At 34.8% G+C, this 22,060-nt stretch overlaps 2 protein-coding genes across 4 annotated transcripts in view; both read left to right on the top strand.

Moving 5' to 3' along the window:
• LOC111043583 (uncharacterized protein CG7065) overlaps window positions 1–5,174 on the top strand; it is a 39,321-nt gene extending 34,147 nt beyond the window's left edge. For all 3 annotated transcript variants that reach the window (XM_039421803.1, XM_039421795.1, XM_039421808.1), the window contains one exon: window positions 3,339–5,174. In XM_039421803.1, coding sequence (XP_039277737.1) covers window positions 3,339–4,935 — 1,597 coding nt within the window. In that variant the 3' untranslated portion in view covers window positions 4,936–5,174. The remainder of the gene's footprint in view (window positions 1–3,338) is intronic.
• A 132-nt stretch (window positions 5,175–5,306) lies between these two features.
• On the top strand, window positions 5,307–19,409 carry LOC111043584 (protein anon-37Cs). The gene is given in 4 exon segments (XM_022328570.2): window positions 5,307–7,511; window positions 16,589–16,804; window positions 17,976–18,713; window positions 18,715–19,409. Coding segments are annotated over 4 exon segments (1,626 nt in total). The 5' UTR covers window positions 5,307–7,467; the 3' UTR covers window positions 19,343–19,409.
• Window positions 19,410–22,060: the final 2,651 nt, after the last annotated feature.

Below are 22,060 nucleotides of genomic sequence, written 5' to 3'. Positions count from 1 at the left end.
GTAACAGCCGTTGACCTTAGATTCTTCACAACATTTCTGACAAAAAATGTTTAGTAAACTTTTTTCCTATCGACCTTAGTTTTCGAGATATATTGATTTTTCGATATTTTCAGAATATGCCTACTTCCGGTCATTAAATACTCAATAACTCGAAAACTTCTGGCCGAATTTCAATTTCAAGGGTATTGTTGGAAAGACAAAAACATTTCAAACAAGATTGATGTAATTTTATCTGTTTTTAGATATTTTGTAGTTTTTTATTAGGGCTTAAACTTGAAAAATGCTATTCTTCAAACTCAAAGTCAAATTTCAAACCGATTTTTCTCGATTTTTCTCCGGGTAATTATAGTGATTTCAATATTTCAAAAATGTCTCCATTTCATAAGCTTTCGAATGAGTAAAAGTAAATTCAAAAAGGTAAGTTTCATGATGAAGTGTTCAAAACTGCTAATATCTGGAATGAACACCTTCAAAATGAGGAAATATTCACAAACAGCATGCATCAAGTGGTGATCCTAAAGGGGTGAAATCACCTGATTTATCTCTGACAATATTCCCAACTTTTAATCAACATTTCAACATTCTACAATGATATGACTTTTTCAATAACTTGCATTATTTCCTGTACCATAAATCCTGAATAAAATAACAAGAAGTGTATGTTTCAGCCTATTTTCAGTATAGTTTTCAGTGTGCTTTCCAGTATTTGGCATGATATGTATCAACTTTGTCTTGTAGAGAAGTGTTTGCGTTCTTTATCATGAAATTTACCTTAATTTAGTACTTGAACATGTTATTGGTGTATGGAGTGTGTGGATGCAATTCAAGAGAGACAGAGAGAGTATACAGGAGACCGAAAACACCCATCTCATAACACGTTTTTAAGATTGACAGATGTCAAGATGGTAAGGGTCTAGGATCGGTTTCAAGGTACGAGAGGCCCGTCTTAATTTCTGAAGCTTTTGAGAATCTTATTCCAAAGTATTTCGAGCAGAATCCTCGGTCCAGCATCCGATGGGCACCTGGGATGTTGGATGTTTCAAGAATAGTTCAAAGAATATCGAAGATTAATAACTTTCGACCATTTTCTCATGATGCCAAGTTCAAGAGTTGAATGAACCTGATACTGTTTCAAGGATGCAGTTTTGCCGTTGGATCTTAGCACAAGATTGTGTTTCAAACATGTTATTGACAGATCACAGATAAAAGTACGTTCACAAGAAATGGTGCTGTAAATTTCCACAATACACATACTTGGACCTTTTATTTTCCCTGCAAGAATAAATGGTGAAGTTTATATGGACTTTCTGGTCAATGAGCTCCACGAATTTATTGAAGACATGCCTCTCAATTTGAGGCAGAATATGTGGCTCCAGTTGGATGGCTGCCTCCCTCATTCCCTCATTATGCTAGAAACGTCCGTGGGTGGCTTGATAACAATTATTATTCTGGGCGGTGGATTGGCCGAGGTGGACCCGTAAGTTGGCTACCACGCTCAACTGATCTTACTCCAATCGACTTCTACTTTTGGGAGGTTGTGAAAAGTAAAGTTTACAGAGAACCTGTAGAGACCAGGGAGGAACTGATTCTCAGAATTCGATTGACGTTTAGAGTAATGAAGACACGGCCCAACGAAGTGAGACTGAAAACTCGAAGCTTGATGGAACGCAGCAGAAGTTGCATAAACAGAAATTGAGGCTATTTAGAATTCCTGTAAACAGTGAGCATGATATGTAACTTGATAACCATCTGAATGATTGCCATCAGTTTTTTTTTTAATTCTGTCATTCATCTACTTGGAATTATTATTCTATGAATAAATTTTGTTGGATCTTGTAAAATTGTATGATTAATATTTTATATAGGATTTGGGCTATGTATTACAGAAAATAATGCAATAATCAGGTGATTTCACCCTTTTAGGATCACCACTTGATGCATGCTGTTTGTGAATTTCCTCTTTTTGAAGGTATTAATTACAGATATTAACAGTTTTGAACACTTCATCATAGAACTTACCTTTTCGAATGTATACTCATTCGAAAGCTTATGAAATGGAGAAGTTTTTAAAATATTGAAACCACTATAATTACCCGGAGAAAAATCGAGAAAAATAGGTTTGAAATTTGAATTTGAAGAATAGCATTTTTTCTCTTTCCAACAATACTCTTGAAATTGAAATTCGGCCAGTAGTTTTCGAGTTATTGAGTATTTGATGACCGGAAGTAGGCATATTCTGAAAATATCCAAAAATCGTTATATCTCGAAAAGTAAGGTCGATAGGGGAAAATTTTACTGAACATGTTTTGCCAGAAATGTTCTGAAGAGTCTATGGTCGACGGCTGTTACAACCTTGGTGGGACACCCTGTATATAGATTCTATATAGCTATGGATTCTATAAATATGTTTAAGGGAACAATAACAATTTATTGAATCGATAAAGTTATTGAATCAATAGCTATAGCGTTGTTTATTGAACGACTGAGAAACCGGGCATTATTCGGGATAATTATTTTATTATCAGTCCCCTCTCATTGTGAAACTAGAAAATGTTGGGAAAAATTATTCACCTCATGAAAGAGAGTTTTTCATATTGCATCGTGAATTTATTACTGAAGAATGACAGAATAATCTACAATTTCTTTGGAATTTAGCTTAACTTATATTCATCCTAAAATGGAAGATGGAAAGAATATGGAATTCTGTGAGATTCATCGTACATCGAATATTTCCTGGACCATCTATAGACAATCAACAACTATAAACACATTGAATTCATCTTTGGAACATTGATTTAACCTATCTATTTTTTTTTTTAATTCAACACATCACTAATAGATATTACTATCAATTGATTGAGAACAATATGTTTTCGGAATAATAAATGCTGCATGACTAAGCACATAGGAAGTCCGTATTGAGATGTAAATGAAAATTTGATTGTCAGATAAACTTCATGATTCACCAAATAAAGTCAAGTGTGACATGAGATACATTGACTTTTTGGCGGTACGAAGTTCGCCGGGCAAGATAGTTTTATATACTAGTGTCCCTGTGAATCAAAAATAAAAAAGTCTGTTGCATCTGCTCAATCCAATTCAATGGATGTCTTGTACCAGTTCAAATAGTTTCGTTTATCTAGTTCACAAATTAGAGACTTTTGTGTTTCTAATTTATAATAATAATAATCACTCATTGGCATGTTGAAACATTCAATAATAGAAACACAATGTTTTTCAATCACTCTGAAGTAGACATTGGTCTATTTATTTCTTTTTTAAATGTGGCTTGCTTGCATGCCCAGCCTTTTTTAATGAAAATTGTTTTTGATTCGCAGGTCACCAGATGATGGAAGAATTAAATCTGATAAGTTCAAGGAGGAACTGCGAGTGTTGCTTGATAAACTCAAGTACCATGAAAAGTTTCCGGAAAAGCATCCGCAATATTCGGTGGAATGGAAGGAGTTCTGGAACAGGCGCTACAAAGAGCTGCAGACTGCTGGCAAAGACCCCAGCAAGCACGACTTCAAGCCAGAGTGGATATCCTACTGGAAAAAACGAATGCTCGAGCTGCACGATCAAGCCGCAGCTGCTCTTAAAGAAAGAATCTACAATCCTGTTGAAGAAAAAACAGAAGAGAGCAAGGATGTTACTGTTAGTGACATCAAGAATACTTGGAAAGCTCTCACTGGATCTGAGATTATGGATCCAGAGTTGGATTCAAACTCGAAAAAGATGCAAAAAAGTACAAAAGACCCACCTGGAGCGCGAATGGGCTTTATACCATTCACTGATGACTCGTCCAGAGTTATTTCTGTGTTAAGATTGATAACCGTTCTGGAAAATATGCTTGGGGTCTTGGCGCCTAAAGTTGTCACTCTACTGTCAAAAGCACTATCAATGGACAAAGTCAAGCCAGGTAGCTCTGAAAACCTACTTTACAACGAGGAGGACTGTGTACTCTTTGAGATTATCAAGGAAAAGTTGAAAGGTTTATTCTTTGCTGGTCTCGTAGAAAGGCACCTTGTCAACACCACCAAATTTACAATAAAAAACATAGAAGAATTGTTGTCCAAAGCACCGAAAAACTTTGGAAAAAAGGCTGAGCCTCAACCTGTAGCAATGAAACCCCCACCCCGTGTAGTAGAAGCACCCCCTCCTCCTCCGAAAGAGGTAACAGTGCCTGGAATAGGAACAGTTGATAGAATGGCAATAGCTGAGCAGATAGCGGCGGCACTCATCAGTCAGGGCAGAACCGATGTCTCTGAGCAGGAGTTGGAGTCACTCATTGACGCGGTCGTGGCATCGACTACTGAGGAGCAGCAGCAGCAGCAGCAGCCGCAGCTGTCACAATCGCAGCCGCAGCCGTCACAATCGCAGCCGCAGCCGCTGCCGTCACAATCGCAGCAGCCATCACAATCTCAACAGCCGCATCCTAGTGGAGGTCTCACTCTACTCCAGTCCGCCTACGACGAAGACGACGCTGACGCCGACCGAGGAGATCCGGCCCTCCTTTCCAAAACTCTCCCTCTTATCGAGTCTGTCGACACCATAACCAGCCTAAGCGACTACGATCTGCGTAATCTGCTCGAAAATTTTAACAGACTGCAACCGTTGAACCAGACCAAGGTTGTGAACTACTTGAAAGCAATTGAAAATACAGTCCCTTATAGGTTCAATAGACTTCAAGAAACCACACGAGTTAATTTGTCTAAGATAGCGTCAAAAGCAAGTAGAATTTCGCCGTTCTCCTCGAGAAAAGTAAATTCTAATCCAGGGGTTGTGATGATAGACGATGATGATGATGACGATGATTACTCATTCGAAGATATCTACCGGGCTGCTTCACAGAAAGTGAAAGGAAGCAATCAGATGAAACCCAGTCAGCCTACACCCTACACCAACAATGCTTGGTGGCCATCCCACAATAATTAATAGCAACCTCATATCTCTAAGTACAGTCTAATTGTAAAGAAATTATCATTTATTTATGATTTATATTAATAATCATAAAATCTATTATTGATTAATTATTCAAATACATTTTATTTAATTTAACATTTTTGATAGAATTTAGAAAACGTATCAGTTATATTTCGTTGAAAAAACAATATATAACTACAAATATGTATTTACAATTTCTACTATAATCAATAAATTAACTAGAAAAACTGTTTGATGTTCTATTATTTTAACTGGAATTATAACACACTTAATAACTTATTCGTATAGCTATTCTTAATAACTTATTAATAACTTATTCTTAATAACTTAAGAATAACTTATTCTTAATAACTTATAGCGTATTCATCACTCTTGAGAAAAAAACAAGTAATATAACAGCAAAACGATAGTTTAATTACTAGAATAAACTTGAGTGCTGGACTCAGTCGAGTACACACCCAGGCTCGGCATCCACTAGCACAATTCTTCAGTTGTAGAAATAGAACTCGCATTACTTATATTTTGAGTCAACTCAAAATTTTCTTTGAGATAGAGTTCATTTATAAAAATTGTAGTAGATGTGAGGTCTTACTGTAATTTCAAGAAACTGATCTAGAATTCTACTCTTTCCCCATCCTATTAATTGCTAGGGAATTGTTTCTTAAACTAAACTTGACCACTTCATCTAAATGCAAAGTTAGCAAAACTCATCTACGATTCTATCTAATCTTTTCCCATCCTATTTAAAGTTGGAGAATTGTTTCTAAAACTCAACTTTACCACTACATCTGAATGCGAAGTTAGCAGATAATTAGTGCTTTTTAAATGCATATTGTTACATCGACCTCTAACAATAATACCGGTATTATTAAAGGTGGCTGTAATAATAATTATCAATATCATCCTACCTGGTCTCTATTTAGGTTTAGATAAGCTATCCAGTACCATAAAAATGAGACTATGTAAAAGAAGTTATTGAGCATTGCTATTATAAAATTAATTTCTAACTATCAGCATTGGTTTTTAATGAATGCTGGCATCTCACTACTCATAAAGTGCATTCAAAAGGGTGACTCAACAAGTCAAGTAAAGACTAACATTGTTTTCATCAGCAGATCGAAAATCAGCATCAATGAACAGTAGACATAGTAAATTCATTCTTATTCATTAATAATTTATCATCGAATAATATCATTGCAATACTTGGAGAGGTAAGATATACTTTCCGCACAAAAATGTTCCTCTCCTAGGTTAACTAGATATATATTTTTAATATCAGAATACAATATCCCAATTTTTTTCATGCAGTCTTGAAAATGACATCAGATCAATGGCGACCCCCATTGCGCATACACTGATGAAGTCGATTTTTTGAAATTTGTATCTATCACTCGTTTCAATATATCAATCGGTATTTTGGTAATGGCGTCGCGAATGTTGTTCTTGAGGTGTGCTATGGTCCGTGGTCTATCGACATAAACCAGGGATTTCAAATAACCCCATAAAAAATTGCATTGAGGAAACGGATGTGGAAATGAGCCTCGTCACTGAAAAAAATCAACCGCGTCTTCAGGCAGGTTGTCAATCAGCATATCACATGCATTTTGAAGGGCAACTAAATCGCGTTCAGTCAATTCTTGAACAACAGCCAATTTATAGGGAAGAAATTTAAGGTCTTCATGGAAAATTCGTCGAACAGTTGAGTCAGAAATTTCTATAGCAGCTGCGTGTTTGCAAGCGGGGAGAACGCACAACTGACTGCCTCACTCTTTCGATATTTTTTGGAGCTCTGATGGTTCGTTGAAGTCCATTTCTGTGTTCAGCGACACTTCCACTCTCCCGTAATCAGTTAACCCACGACAGATCGAATTGCGGCCAGAAACGAGTCTATGAGGAGGAATTTCAAATCGAGCGCGGAAGGCACGTTGTGTAGCAACTTCAAGTGATCGACCATTAGAAAAGAAGCTCTCAACTGCGAAGGCCCGCTGCCCTCTAGACCAGAGCATTATGCTACTTACTTGAGGGATGATAAACTTAAGAACTCCCCCCTCTAGATGCACCCCCTCCTGCCCCTCTACGCAACCAATTCACCGCGCAGGAATTTTTTCAAATAAGTAAGTTTCTTTGTACGCCACTTTGTACAATACTGCTTCTGCGTTTAAAGATGATTCCCGACGTGTTGAGATCTAAGTTTTGGGAACTGAGCCCAGGGTCTGTCTACAAGGGATCTGCAATCACTCAGATGAGAGTTGCTAATAATTATTTTGCTCTAATGGTTTAATTCACACACACTGCCAATCAGCGTTTCAGTGCTGCATCCATTCTTCACCGTCAACTTACAGCTTATAATCATGAGATTCAAAGCAAAATAAAAATATACTAGCACATAAGGTATTGTATTGCAATGAAACATAATTATATTCAGCTGATTTTTATGTCATCAAGGGTGTTTTTTTTTCTCTTTAGAAAATAATATTGCTTACAAAATTCAAATAGTTTATAAGAATTATGCTTTAACAAAATATGTATTCAAAGATGAAGATAAATTCAGCAATAAATTATATCAGGTCAGTACAATTTCAATGTTTCTTCTATGCTAAAGCCTTAAAGGAAGATGTCTAATAAGATGGTTTTATGATAGTCTATTTTAGATACCGTACGTATTTTAAATTATTTTATATTTCGACTTATCAATTATCTCTTTTGGTCTTTTTAAAAACTGTAATCTCCGTTGTAGGATACCTATCGATATAGTCAATAGTCAATTTATATTTTGCATATCAATATAGGTGATATGTATAACTTAATATAGGTTAAGCAATAACAAAAAAAAAATGACAAATTATTTGATTAGTAGGGCTGCTTAAAAGGGTAATTGTTTAGTTTTCTTACCCAATTTTTAATATACCGGTAAACCGGGGTAACTTTGTCCCAATTTTTGGGAGATGAGATTTTAAACAGCTTGCAATTACAAAACAAATCTCTTGCAATATTTTTTATTGTATTCTGCAATGTTTGAAGAGTATTTGTCATTATAAAAATTTAAACGTTTCTTCACTTCAACAAAGATATATTTTTTAAAAATTAAAGACAATGTCAACCAAGGGTTGGGGTGACTATATCTCACTTTAAAAATATATTATGGAAAACAGTTAGTTTTTAAGATTTAGACACAGAGTGAAACCAACTGACATTAAAAAGAAATGAAATTCTCTTCAAAAAAATCATAAATTGAAAAATATTTAAGTTTTTGCTGCCTAAAGATCTTTTTAACGTCGCGGCATGTTAGCTCCAGCGGCGGAATCAGCAAAAATGAATATTGAGAACCTATTAATTTTAAGCAAAGTGAATATATTGTTTTATTAGGTATACAGTAGATACCTAACTAGGTAGATTAATAGGATACCTATGTAGATTAATACATAATATTAATCTTATTTTGTATTATATTTGCATCATAATTATCATAATTTTTATACTGGGACAAAGTCACCCCAAGTTTGACCTAAAAGTGACCTTGTTGTATTTAACTAGTAACAGAACCCTAACCAGTTCAATTATGGATATACCAATTAGAATATAATAAAAAGGGAAAAATAAAATGTAATTACCGATATCATAAATGCTTTTTGAAAAAGTGTTCATTCCCGCATCAATTATAAATTGTACGCAAAATATTATAAATGTATGCAAAATACATTATTCCCAAACCCAGTGCGGGAATGTTGATTTGAGTGCGGCAAAGACTTTGTCGCACTCAAACTTTGCAACATAACTAGTTATTTGTGCAACTAGTGCGCAAAGTGACAGTTTGCTGCACCGAAAGAAACGTTTACGCACGAGCCGTAGGCAAGGGCGGAATGGTTTGTTGAGTGCAGCAGAGAAACTTTGCGCACGTATTTCACATTAAGTTTTTCCTACAGTTACCATTGAATATGAAAAGTGGGTAATTATGGGTAAAATTGCCTGAAATGCATCAAATGTTTTTCTGTGTAATTTTATTATTGATAAAAACCTTAATTTATTGTCAAATTGAATAAAAATGTTGTCCTTGGTTATAATATATAATTAATAATTTGTTCGTTGTGCTTCGTTGCACCTCTGCTCACTGTAGCAGCCCAGTCACTGTTACCAACTTCATTTTGATTTTGCTGCACTGTTGCTCCATATAACCTACTAAGTATTTTGCGTTGCCATGTTGCAAATCTGGAGTGCAGAAAAATTTTTCCCGCACTAGAGCGGAAAAGTGATTTTTTGCGTTCTGTAATCAGTGCAGCAATGGCAACTTTTCAACGTAACTGTAGGAAAACAATATTGCTAACACGCTTTATGACGATAGAGTGCGACAAAGTAAAGAATAAGTTGGCCAACCTGAATGTGATTATACAATTTATAGACCGAATTGAGTACACCTTTCATTGTCGAGTCACCGTGGCTGAGAGGTAAAGTTTTCGCCTGCCACCAGACAGGATGAGGTAGAATCTCAGCACGGTCCTATTTTTTGCTGAGAATTTTCAACTTCAATGAAAATTAACCAAGTAATTTTGACAAAATAAATTGAAAATTGATTAATAAATAGTTAATATTGAAAATAAAAATCAACTAGAATAGTTAAATTATTAATGTAGGAATCTTATTATTATAAATAAATAATTATATATGAGAATATATGATTACAATAATAAATTAATGAAAATATAGAACATATTCAATTATTTATTTTATTAATTAGTAATTTATTATTTCAATTGAATTGAATTAAATTTTTAAACAAATTTTATTTTCAATTTAATTCAGGTTAAATAGTTTTAGGTTGAAAATTTAAAAAAATATATATTATTTAAAATTAATAGAATATGAAAATTAATAATTATCTGTTTTTGTACATGAATAAGCTTATGAATAAACTTGACTGAAATATTGTAGGCCTTTTTTACTTTCCTTGCCCTATTACCATTAGGTAAGGAAAGTATTGCTTTCCAAAAAAATTAAGGTACCCCAATTTCTTGATTTATATAAGTTTCAAGGTCCCCGGAGTCCAAAAAAGTGGTTTTTGGGTATTGACATAGCCACCTCTAATACAAGGCCGCGGCCTACGATGTTGCAACGTCGCAGTGTAGGCCTACAATTTAATACATAATTGGTGAAAATACATGAGGTGGGTATGGTATTGGTCTGTATGTGTGTGTATAGGTGCGTACATATATACGCGCCGCGAACATGAGCAATTCACTTTTAATCAGCTGATTATATCTGTATTTTTACAGAATTGGTAAGATATAGATATAAAAAGCTTGGCATCAGCTGATTAAAAGTGACTTGCTCATGTTCGCGGCGCGTAAATCTGTACGCACCTTATGAGTATATGTGCGTCTGTGTACACTATATCTCACCTCCCAATTGAAGGAATGAATTGAAATTTTGAACTTAAGGTCATTACAATACTAGTAGTTCTGTGAACAGTAGACCTCGCGCAGTTATAAACCGCATCCTTCTCTTATACTGTACATCAGAGTAAATCCTGTCTGTATGTCATGTCGGCGAGATATCAGTGTAAAAACGGCTAATGGCTGTTGGGGTTGGTGTATAAAAAATGCTAACATCAAAAGCTAATCTCCTTCAAGACATACTGGCAACAGGACAGCCCAAGTTCAAAGCAGAGAAAGTTCGAGAGACAATACTATGTTATTTTAGTTATTAATTGCATGCGTGTTTTTGCACGCAATAAATAGTTCATTATTTTATTTATTCATTCATTCATTTTTCACAATGGATATTTTTCCTAAATATGTCTCCTTAACAATAAAATTTGTACAGATACAAATGAAAAAAGAGAAATAATGATAAAAATAATACGAGCTTATGCAATAATAAATAATACGAACAACAAAAATACCACTTAATTCAAAAATGAAAAATACAAAGATTTCAAATACTTATGGAATAAGTAAAAATGAAACAAATTGAGAATTCAAAATTCCAAAACTTATAAAAATTAAAGAATATAATAACAAATAATGAACAAAACTTTTATCAATAGAATAAATAACATTTATAACTGAATGACGTCCCAAACCATATGCACATCCACACTGATACAACCACTATTTATTTGATCAGATCATGCTTACACAAGATTTAATTATCATTTATAACGCTTTCCGGAATTTAGCGCGAGAAAACCAGAAGACATCTAGGCGCCCAGACAAGCTGTTATATAAGTTCTTTGCATCCTATTTAATAGTGCATAAAAATTGCATTCAATGAGACATGCCTTTTATAGTCTAAACAGCTGCTGATTTTTTATCAAGTTACATTGAGATATTGAATTGCATGCTTCATGGCATGCGATTTATAGTCAACTCGACAGCTGATTTATGATGAATAATTCTATAGTCTGATTTTTACTCTAATATTGGCGTATGAAGGAGCCTCCTTTTTCCTTTAATATTATTATCCTTGAAATGCAAAATTTCCAAAAACCTTGTATATACGTCGACGCGCAATTTAAAAAGGAACGACCTGTCAAATTTCATGAAAATCCGCGTTTCGCCGTAAATGCGCAACATATAAACATTTAAACATTAAGAGAAATAATGTCTACTTGAATCTTAGAACTCACTTCGCTCGTTCAATAAGGATCCGACACGAACAATTTCGAACTAATGCAATTCAAGATGGCGGATAGAATGGCGAAAATGTTGTCAAAAACAGGGGTTTTCGCGATTTTCTCGAAAACGGCTCCAACGATTTTGATCAAATTTATACCTAAAATAGTCATTGATAAGCTCTATCAACTGCCACAAGTCCCATATCTGTGAAAATTCCAGGATCTCCGCCCCATCCAAGGTACCTAGAATAGAATATGTATTCTAGGTACATTGGCCCCTTCTATGCAAAGTTTGATTTTAGATTCCCAATTATCAGACTTAAGATACAATATGAACAAAAAATTCCAAGTGGAAAAGATTGAGCATGAAATCTATCTCTACAATTGATGTTTATTTTATGAACTGAAACATTTTATGAACTGTAGGACATTTTTACCTCTAATTAATCACTTTACATTATGGTAACTGTAGGAAAAATTCAATGTGTAATACGGGTGAAAAGCTCCTTTGCACTCAAGAAACATTCCGCACGAGCCCTTTGGTGCAGCAAAGTGTCACTCTGCGCACTAGTTGCACAAATAACTATAGAAATAAGTTTTCTAATATGAAATTTTCCGACAACGAAATCACAATAGAATACAAATAAATTTTATTTCCATTAATATACAAATAAACAATCTAATTAATAAAATGTACATAATATTCAAAAATACAACATATGAAATTTACTACAAATATAAATAAATTGCATTTTTTCGGAAATTAACCTACTCAACTATGGGAAACCCATGTTCTAGAGCAGGTGTAGTAGTAATACAATTAAATTTAGAGTGTGGGTGCAAATACATTGGGTAAGTGAGCTCACATATTGTTCGAAATTATGTTTTCTATATTATGTCTTCCAGTTGTTGTGATCCAGTTTTTAACGGCGCATTAAAATTTTCTTGAGTTTTCTATTTATCTTGATGTGTACAGGAAGTAAATTGTAGCGTTTTGTTGCTAGGTGGTTGAAGTGTCGTTGGTATGTTGCCTTCCTAGCCACGTTCGTGATAAGTAGGCTTCTATTTCTTGTATTACGATAGTGGTTTCTGTTTTGAAAGCTTCCTGGGCTCTTGTGTAGTCTCCAAATAATTTCTAGGGAATAGAGTTGTCTTGCGTCCATCCAGGCACGGCCCTAGAGACTTTGCCGCCCTGGGCGAGATCGGCAACTGCCCCCCCCCGTAAGTATCCCGTCTTTATTGTTAATCCCGGGTTCCACCCCGGGATTATGGGCGTTAACACATTTGGCGGTTGTCTACCATCGCCGCTGATCAGTCGTCTTTCCCAGTTGCTCCAAGTCAGAGGTCTTTGAAAATCAGCCTTTTAATTTGTGTCTTGTTGTAAATTTTGTAAGTTGTTTATAACATTTATTTATTGTTTTAAGTGTTTGTGGTTGACGAGTGTGAGAAAATGAATAAGTTAATAGACAATGAGTTGTTAATATTGTAGAACAGAGGCCAGTTTTGTGGGACAAAACCCTCGACATATTCAAGGATCGAGATGCAACAAGGAATGCGTGGAAGAAAGTGTGTATGGTGATTAGGGGGGGATTTTGAAACTCTTGATGACAAGGAAAAAACTGTAATATATTGTATATCGCTGTCGATTCAATAAAAACGTTCATTTCAATGAATCCAAGCAAGGAAATTTCTCTGCTGTCTTCTTTTCCTTCGACGGCACAACAAAAGTGGTAAAAGTTGTTGCCTCTCCATTTTAAGTTAAACACTTAATAATACGGTATATACTTTTGAAAAATGTGCAAAATACAATTAACTGAACACTCATGAAACAGAGAAGTCACAACACATTTGTGATGAAGAACTACAAGAATTAATTTGGCTACTGATCATACGTGGCGGTAATTTTGCCGCTCGATGTTTGGCGGTATTTTTTCTGAATGTATAAGCTCGACTTTTTTTTCGATTCGGCGACGGCAGTTTCGCTGCCGCAGCAGAATCCGCCCAGTGTGTAACCAGCGTTACTATTGAGTCTCCGCTGTGATGCGACACCACAGAGTCTCAGTAAACTCTAAAAAATTATGTTTTATTTATTTAATATTTATTGACATTTAAACAAATACTTGACAAATATAAATATTGGGGAACAGTAAAGTCCAGTCAATATAGACATAAAAATGGGGGTTTGCTTGCAATTTGTATCATAGTTCTGATTTTTTAATATTTTATTTGGATACATGAAAGAGGTTCAGAACCAAATTCTTCATGTAAAACTCCCTTGTGCTAATACAGAGTGGCCCAAAAAGCTCGTATTTTAGGTTCATTTTCCGGTTTTCAGCTATTTCAGGCAAAATCAGTGATCGTACAGAAAAATTTGCTCTTGCCTTTTTTAAGATCATAAAATTCTGAATGAAATGAGATCATTTGGAACTCTCTATCTCCAATTAGTAGGTACTGAGTTATGATCTTTCAAATATGAGTGATATTTCAAGAAAAAAATCAATTTTGATCATATTTAGTATTTGATCAACAATATATCCCGATTACAATCTAGATGTAAAATTCAAAATCCCTCTGGGCGTAATTTTGTGCTCTAAAATCTGAGACTAGGTAGAGCGCTCTATCTTATATAGATTTTCAGGTACACTCGACAACAATGCTCATATTGTATTGTGAAAAACACGTCATTTTTAGCTTCAACCATCATCACCATCTATATTGTCCTCACAGTGATATTTCGCTCAATGATATAAGCTCATGATCTCATGTTCTATGAGAAACACCCATTAGTTGCACTTTATTTCAGTATTTCCTAATGGAGAGGCGCGCGAGGACACGATCAAGGATCGCTTAAGGATCAAGTTATCAAAATGAAAAAGTTTTCTTAGGAAAACATTTTTTTTCCAATCATTAATTTCTGAGACATGAGCGCCTGAAGTTTAAATTTTTGGGACAGAACATTTCAAATTCAGTACGAAATAAATCCATAAAATTCAAAGGATAAATTCTTCATGGTATTTTTGATTTAATAAAACAAGGAGTTTCTGAAAATATCAATTTTGAGAAAGTTATTCAATCTACTAAAAATGACCAAAAATAGTGTTTAGTTGAGTTTTTTTTTGTAAATTGAATAACTTTTTCAAAAATTTATATTTTCAGAAAATGTTTCAAAATTTTCTTGTTTTATTCAATCAACAATACCATGAAGAATTTATCTCGTACCGAATTTGAAATGTCCTGTCCCAAAAATTTAAACTTTAGGCGTTCATATCTCAAAAAGTAATGATTGGAAGAAAATGTTTTCCTAAGAAAACTTTTTCATTTAGATATATACTGGTACAAATCGAAAAACTTTGAAAAATATCACCAGCACAAGAAAGTTTATTTTTAGCCTTTGCACAGCCTTAGTTAAGACGTAGACTGCAACACAGTATTAGGCCTACTTAACTTGCTAAGTAATTAGAACTACAATTTCTACAAGTTTGTTCAACACACCTGTTTAATTAAGTAGAACTCGTCTGACCTTTGCATGAGGAAATTCCTTCATCAATTCTTCAAGATCTGGGTACTGAACTATTTTATGTTCGCTAGACCACTCAGACGTTCCTGGGACATTGTTTATCTTAGAAAAGTCTTTATTAGCTCGAGGTTAAAAAGCTTCTTATATAATTTTACCATTCACATTTGATATTATAAATTTATTATTTATTTGTATTTTAAAATGTTCCATTCCTTTAAATTTGCCGCCCCCAAAACCTGCCGCCCTGGGCGGCCGCCCGGTCCGCCCACCCCTGGGGCCGGGCCTGCGTCCATCACACCAAACTCATTGTAGAGCTGGTCTGACGGATAACGAGGTGGCTTCTGCTTGATTATTTTAATTATTAGTTTTTGCACTCTTATAAGGGGGTCGAGGTGAACGTAGTTTGTTCCTCCCCATCCTACAATTTCATAGGTAAGCAAAAACTGAACTAAGGAATAGTAGACCATCTTCATGCACTTCTCGTTTATAAATGTTCTCAGCATTTTGAACTTGAATATTATTTTTTTTAACTTCTTGCAGAAGTAATCTATAATATGATGATCCCAGCGTAGAAAAGAATCTAGTATAATATGAAGCAAGCAGTTTGGTTTTATGTCGATAATTCAACTAAAATATAATTATCTTGTTGAATTTCAATATTTAATATCGAAATTCAACAAGATATCAATAATAATTGTAGAACCCCAATAATGATCATGCCTACGGCTATCAATGTTGAACATCGATTTCGGATAACAGAGATCGGATTTGAATATTTTTCCGCGAGTTGGGACAAGATCACCCCGGGGTAGACAAATTCACCTCGGTCGACGGTAATTCATAAAACGGAAATAAAGTTTTAATGCGCCAATGAATAAATTTAATAATTTATTTTTACATTTCTTAATTACTAAAGATTATTGAAGAAAATACTTTAAAAATGTACTTACATTAAGGTTATAGGCCTATACATGCCTTGACTATTTTCACCAAATCAGCAGAAACCTGTTTGAGAGTTACACTGGAAACGTTTGTCTGTAATATAATGGCTCTAAGATCTTCAATATTCTGAGGATTGGTTTTGAATAGGCCTACCTCGTACTTGTACTTGATGTAGTCCCACAACAAGTAATCAGGTCTTGATTTGAAGACAATAAATTTCTGCTTACTATTTACCCCAAAGTTAGTAGACAAATATCTGTCTACTAACGTTGAGTTTACCCTACATAATTTATTTACCAGTTTTAAAAAATAAAAATTATTTTTACAATAATTGGGATAGAAAGGCCAACTTAGCGATATTTTTCTCATTAAATTGAGTTATACAATGAAAAAGTCTAAATAAGTTATATTTCATCACCAAATAAATTTAAGATCAATTTTTTATTAAAAAATATTCTATCCATGGATTTAGAATTTAGTTGATTCAAAAGAAAAAATTGGATTGAAATATTATAGGCATATTATAAACATTTTTTATAAATTAGTTTCTTAATTTGAATTAATCTGTTTCTCAGATCTTACAGAACTTCTTCCACTGTTGGTAAGAACATATTGGTTTGTAAGAAGCAAAAGTTGGAAAAAATATGCTTGATAGACAAAGATCTGATTGACCCTTGTAAAGAAAGTCCCAAAGTTATTATTGTTGGCGCTGGCATGGCTGGACTTTCTGCAGCAGCTCGCCTTTTCAAAGCTGGAGTTCGTGACGTCACAATCCTTGAAGCATCTGACAGGTTTAAAAAATTGATATTTTAAAAGACGTACCTATATTTTCTAAGCAAAATCTGTATTTGAATAGGTCCAAGTCACCTACTAAACAAGTGATAGTCTGAATGAAGCTTTGTCATAGTTGCAAACAAGATAAGATGCAATAAAATGGATAAAAATTGAATATTAAAAACACATATGATGTGAAAATGCACTTACTATTAGTAGTGACGATCGTTTTGACCTTCGACCTGGTGTGGGTCATCATCAGACTGTAGAAACTTACTCTTTCCCTAATCAGAGTAGGTAAGTTTTTATACAGTCTGATGATGACCCACTCCAGGTCGAAGGTCGAAACGATCGTCACTACTAATAGTAAGTGCATTTTCACTTCATAAGTGTTTTTAAAATTTAAGTTTTATTTCAATAGTGAAAAAGTATGGATATGCGACACGGTAAAATGGATAGAATGAGAGTAGGCGAAAATAATTTTTTCATTCGTATACTTATAGTATTTTTATTTAGTTATTGCTATACATACTTAGACAGGCTCAAAGGCTAATTCCAGTAAGGGCCTCATTGATATCTGAAATAAATTTGTAAAATAAAAAAAGAAAAACAAAATTTATCGGTATCGCACTTTACTAATGCCATGTCTTCAATGATGTAATTGTAGGGCCACCTATAACTAAAAACTAATAACATAAGAAGAAACTATTTGGGTAAGATTCAATAAAGTTAATGACAGAGTTCATACTATTGAACTCAGGGGTTCAATTTGCCCTCCTCCTCAATGAGCAAATTTAGTAGGCCTACTAGCCGCCCTACAAAAATAATAGGACAGTCGCAAAAAAGGTCGATTTCAAACACTGCTAACCATTATCTTTGGACCAGAAATTGGACACAGGAATGTCGAGTGCCCTTTTCAAGAGCCCACAGGCCACAGTTTTGGTAATAAAATTCTTCAAAGATACATATTCCTCACTGGAATGCATTTTGAGAACAATGGATTAATCTCTTCAAACTCATACCAGAGACAAATCTACTTCATTAAGTTCATTGTTCTTCAATGTAAATGTAATCATGAACATTATAGCTATTGTCAAGTAGTCTATAGAGTACCTATGTTTTTCATTTATGAAGCAATATTACAATGAATGTAAGTTGTTTAATAAAAGAGTGATTGATTAATTTCAGACCTGGCGGAAGAATACATTCATGTTGGTTGAAGGATGCAATTGCTGAGATTGGTGCACAGTGGATCTCTGGTTGTAACATATCCAACCCTGTAATGACTCTTGCCTGCCAGGAAGGCTTATTGGAACCTAGCACTGCACATAGGTATGAGAAGTTTAAAGGCTTGTACATAACAAGTACTGGCCAAGCAATCAAGCCACATATTGCCTTGAGAGCTTTCCTCTGTTTTGAGCAGATATTGAGCAAGGCTGCTGCACTGTATTCACTGGCTAGTGGTCGTGATCACGGCTCTATGATGACCTACATATCTTTATCAATTGAGCGGGAACTCCAGAATTTTCCACCGCATGAGAGACATGATGCTAGCTGTGTGATGTACGGTCTCACCAATCGAATCAGTAATAAATGGGGTGCAGATCTAGATGACATGTCAGTCGATTTATTTGGTAGTCGCAAGGATATTTCAGGTGAGACTCTGGGCATTCCTCTAGGCTTTGTAGGAGTGTTGGCACCACTAATCAAACAAATACCTCATGACAAAATACTCTATTCCAAAGAGGTAAATAATATTCATTGGTGCAACACCTGCGATGCAAAGCTAGGCGGCTCGAGAGCTTCTGTGAAGTGTTGTGATGGCTCAGTATACTGTGGAGACTACGTCATAGTTACAATTCCACTTGGAGTTTTAAAAGCTAAACATGATAAAATGTTTTTACCAAAGCTTCCCACTGAAAAAGTAGCTTGGCTATGGAAACATCAATAAGATATTTCTACAATATGACAATCCATTTTGGGTGTGGGGCAGAGGTACAATGAATTTTGCACGAACCATTGAGGAACTCAGAGATGAGTGTGACTGGACAAATGGTATTCATGGCTTGGAGGAGGTTCAAGGAAGTCAAGAAATTCTCATGATTGAAGTTTCTGGCAAGCATGCAGATGCAGTGGAAAGCCTATCTGATGACAACATAGCCCAAGATGTAACTTGCCTGTTGAGAAGATTTGTTGGAGATCCAACCATTCCTTACCCTTCGAGTATTTTGAGGTCAAAATGGAAGTCGAACTCCAATTTTTTGGGAGCGGCAAGTTATTTTGCAGTGAATTCTACTGTTGGGCATCAGTTGGATTTGCGAGCTCCAATTCCATCATTGCCATGCACTTCTGGTGATGAGGAGGGGGACGCGCCTGACACAGCTCCTGTGCTTCTGTTCGCCGGCGAGGCCACCTGCCCAACATACTTCTCAACTGTGCATGGCGCACGACTCAGTGGCCTTCACGCCGCTCAGCAAGTTATTTCACTAACAAAGCTATTCGCAGGGCCACCTCCACTTCTTGGAGAAAAGCCCAAACTTGATGATCCATGTTGATTTATTACAAATCAATCTTCACTTGACCCTCTCATTTGACCTTAGTAATTAAATTTTTGTAAACGGATCTATAAAGGCCTTAATGCAGTAGCCTACTGTAATTTTTATTTTGTAAATGTTTTCTAAACTAATGAATATTCTCATTTCATAAACTTTTCCTATTAACAAGACCACGGTATTCTACTAAATATTAATGTAAGGTTTTGATTCTGGAAAAATATTCTTATTATTTTTATATATGCTGAATTCAAACTTGGATGTTTACTACTGTGGTGTGCCAAAAACTATTTGCTTCACATATTTTTTTCAATTCGACTGAAAATTAATAGTATCATCATCACCATCGAGAAAGCGAACAATGTGAATTTGAATGCGTTTTGCTTCCACCAAGACTATTTTTTTATATTAGCCTTATATCAGTTCCATGAACGGTTCAGTTTATGAAATCATCATCATAAAATGAGTTCTAATGGAATAATTGAGGCTGTAGGGAAACATCTCCGGTACTAAGCCCAGAAAATATCGCCCAAAAGAGGTGTCGTTTTCCCCAACATTTTTTGAAATTCCAGACAAAACTGAATTAAATCTTACAGTAAGTCAAGTTACAATCTGTCACTGCATTAAACGAGGGCTCAACAACAAAAGGTCTATAAAACCTTCTATAGACCAAGGATTCTAATAGGCCTTGCTCAACAAAGGTGGTAGTTCAAACAATAGTTAATCATGGAGGTTCCACATTTTTTGTATCTTTGAAATTTACTTTACCTATTCAAATAAGTTTTTCTTTCCATATTTGGATTTGGCATACCATAAAACAAAGGTTCCGACCAATTTAAGATTATGAGGTAAGCCCAAGCGTCAGAATCCATTATTTTACCAAATTCTCGCAGACTTATCCCAAATTTGAAATTTTACCTACACATCCTTACAAAAAAGCTTGATGGAAATCCAGTAAAGATTTCTAACTTTTTTCTTATATTTCCTCTACAATATTCATTCGTCACCAGTACTCACTTTGAAATCTCCCGCAAAAACCGTCAAAATTCTATCAGTTTTTGAAATAATGATTCTAAATAATTATTTTTCCTCCACCTACTGTCTAAAGTACTTACTTTATAGAATTTATACAATATTGGTCGGTTATTAAATTTTACAGAATCTAAATTTGAAAACAATAATTATTATTGTTCCCTTTATTACACGTTTTCATGCGTTGCCTAGTCCACACAAATAATTGGCCCAGTAAGCTGGTCAGCTTGGCCACGTTGGTCTTGCCATCCACACTGCTGTGTGGCCAGCGGTAGCGACCGACATATCCATGATGGAAATTGAAAATATTAACTGAAGGGGATACAATAAAAACCATGAAAAGGAATATAATAACAATAAGGCTCATAACAAATCAATTACCCAAAAAAGAAACAGCAGAGCAGACGACAAAACAGGAAACAGCACGCATTGGTTGACAAGAGTGTGGATGGGTGGTTTGCCAGCGCTGGCCTCCTCGACAAAAATCGAAGCGCTGGCAAACCACACATCCACACTCTTGCGCTCGTCGTCGTTTGTACGCATTGGCCGATAGTGTGGATGCGGCATTACATTTTTCTTCATTCTTATCAGTAAAAGAAAATTCGTATGGCGTTTGTTGGTGGCGAGTCCCTTGCGAGAAGGTTCCACCATGCCTGAATATAAGAGCCGGGACCGCCAATTAACGTGCGCATCCGTTGATACAGGAGTGACCTGGTTTAATCTCAGAGTTGCTATGCAAGCACTCTATCCATTAGACCACTGATCAATCAATAAATTCTTCATAAACTCTGTTAAATTTAACATTTTCGGACTAGACTGGTCAACCTTTTTCTGACAGGTTTCCAAACAAGAATTTCCCCGTTTCCATTTAAATTACCCCGCTAATAGTGTAGAATACAAAAACATGACTTAAGAGCTTTTATTGGAGATAAATTTGAAGAGTATTGTTTTATATTTTTGGTCATTGTCAAGATGCCTCCAAAAAATGTTGTTTGGGAGCATTTTAAGGAGAAATACGATAAATTAATTGATGTATTCTGTACAGATTGACTGATCTCATAGTCATCCTGATTAAATCATCATGATTGGATTTTTTCCATTTTGGGAGTGGAAATACTAGTGAATAATTTTGAAACAATGAAAAATTGGTGGAGCAGGAATACCAATTAAAATCAAAGTCACTTTTGTAGAAAACTAGCTTTAACGTTCATGAAATAAATATCAATCACACTGAACATTATTTCGATGAACATAAACACAACTATTAATACTAAAATTCAATACTTTATACTATAAGGCCACTTTGGTAGACAAAAGCTTTCACTGTTCATGAAATACATTCATACTGTACATTATTTTGATGAACATAAACATATAAAGAATTATGAAAATCAGATACATAATGCTACTTATACGTCATTAGTTTGACTACTAAACCAGATATAAATAATTATAATGTAAACTAAATTTTAAAAAGAAATATTATTAGATTCAGTATTTTAAATTTGGTAAAAGTCAACGTTGCATAATATAATTATTCAATATACTTTGCATTACTCAAAAGGCAGGTAGTGTTTATACAAATGAACAATGAGATGATTGACAGCCTTAGCTTAAAAGACTATGTGCGGAAGCCTTCTTTTCAAAAGCCTTTTCTCATTGGTTCTTTTTGATTTAATCATGATTAGA

The sequence above is a fragment of the Nilaparvata lugens genome, chromosome 1 (genome assembly GCF_014356525.2).
Source record: "Nilaparvata lugens isolate BPH chromosome 1, ASM1435652v1, whole genome shotgun sequence".
Lineage (NCBI taxonomy): Eukaryota > Metazoa > Arthropoda > Insecta > Hemiptera > Delphacidae > Nilaparvata > Nilaparvata lugens.
This window is presented reverse-complemented; position numbering and strand designations above follow the sequence as displayed.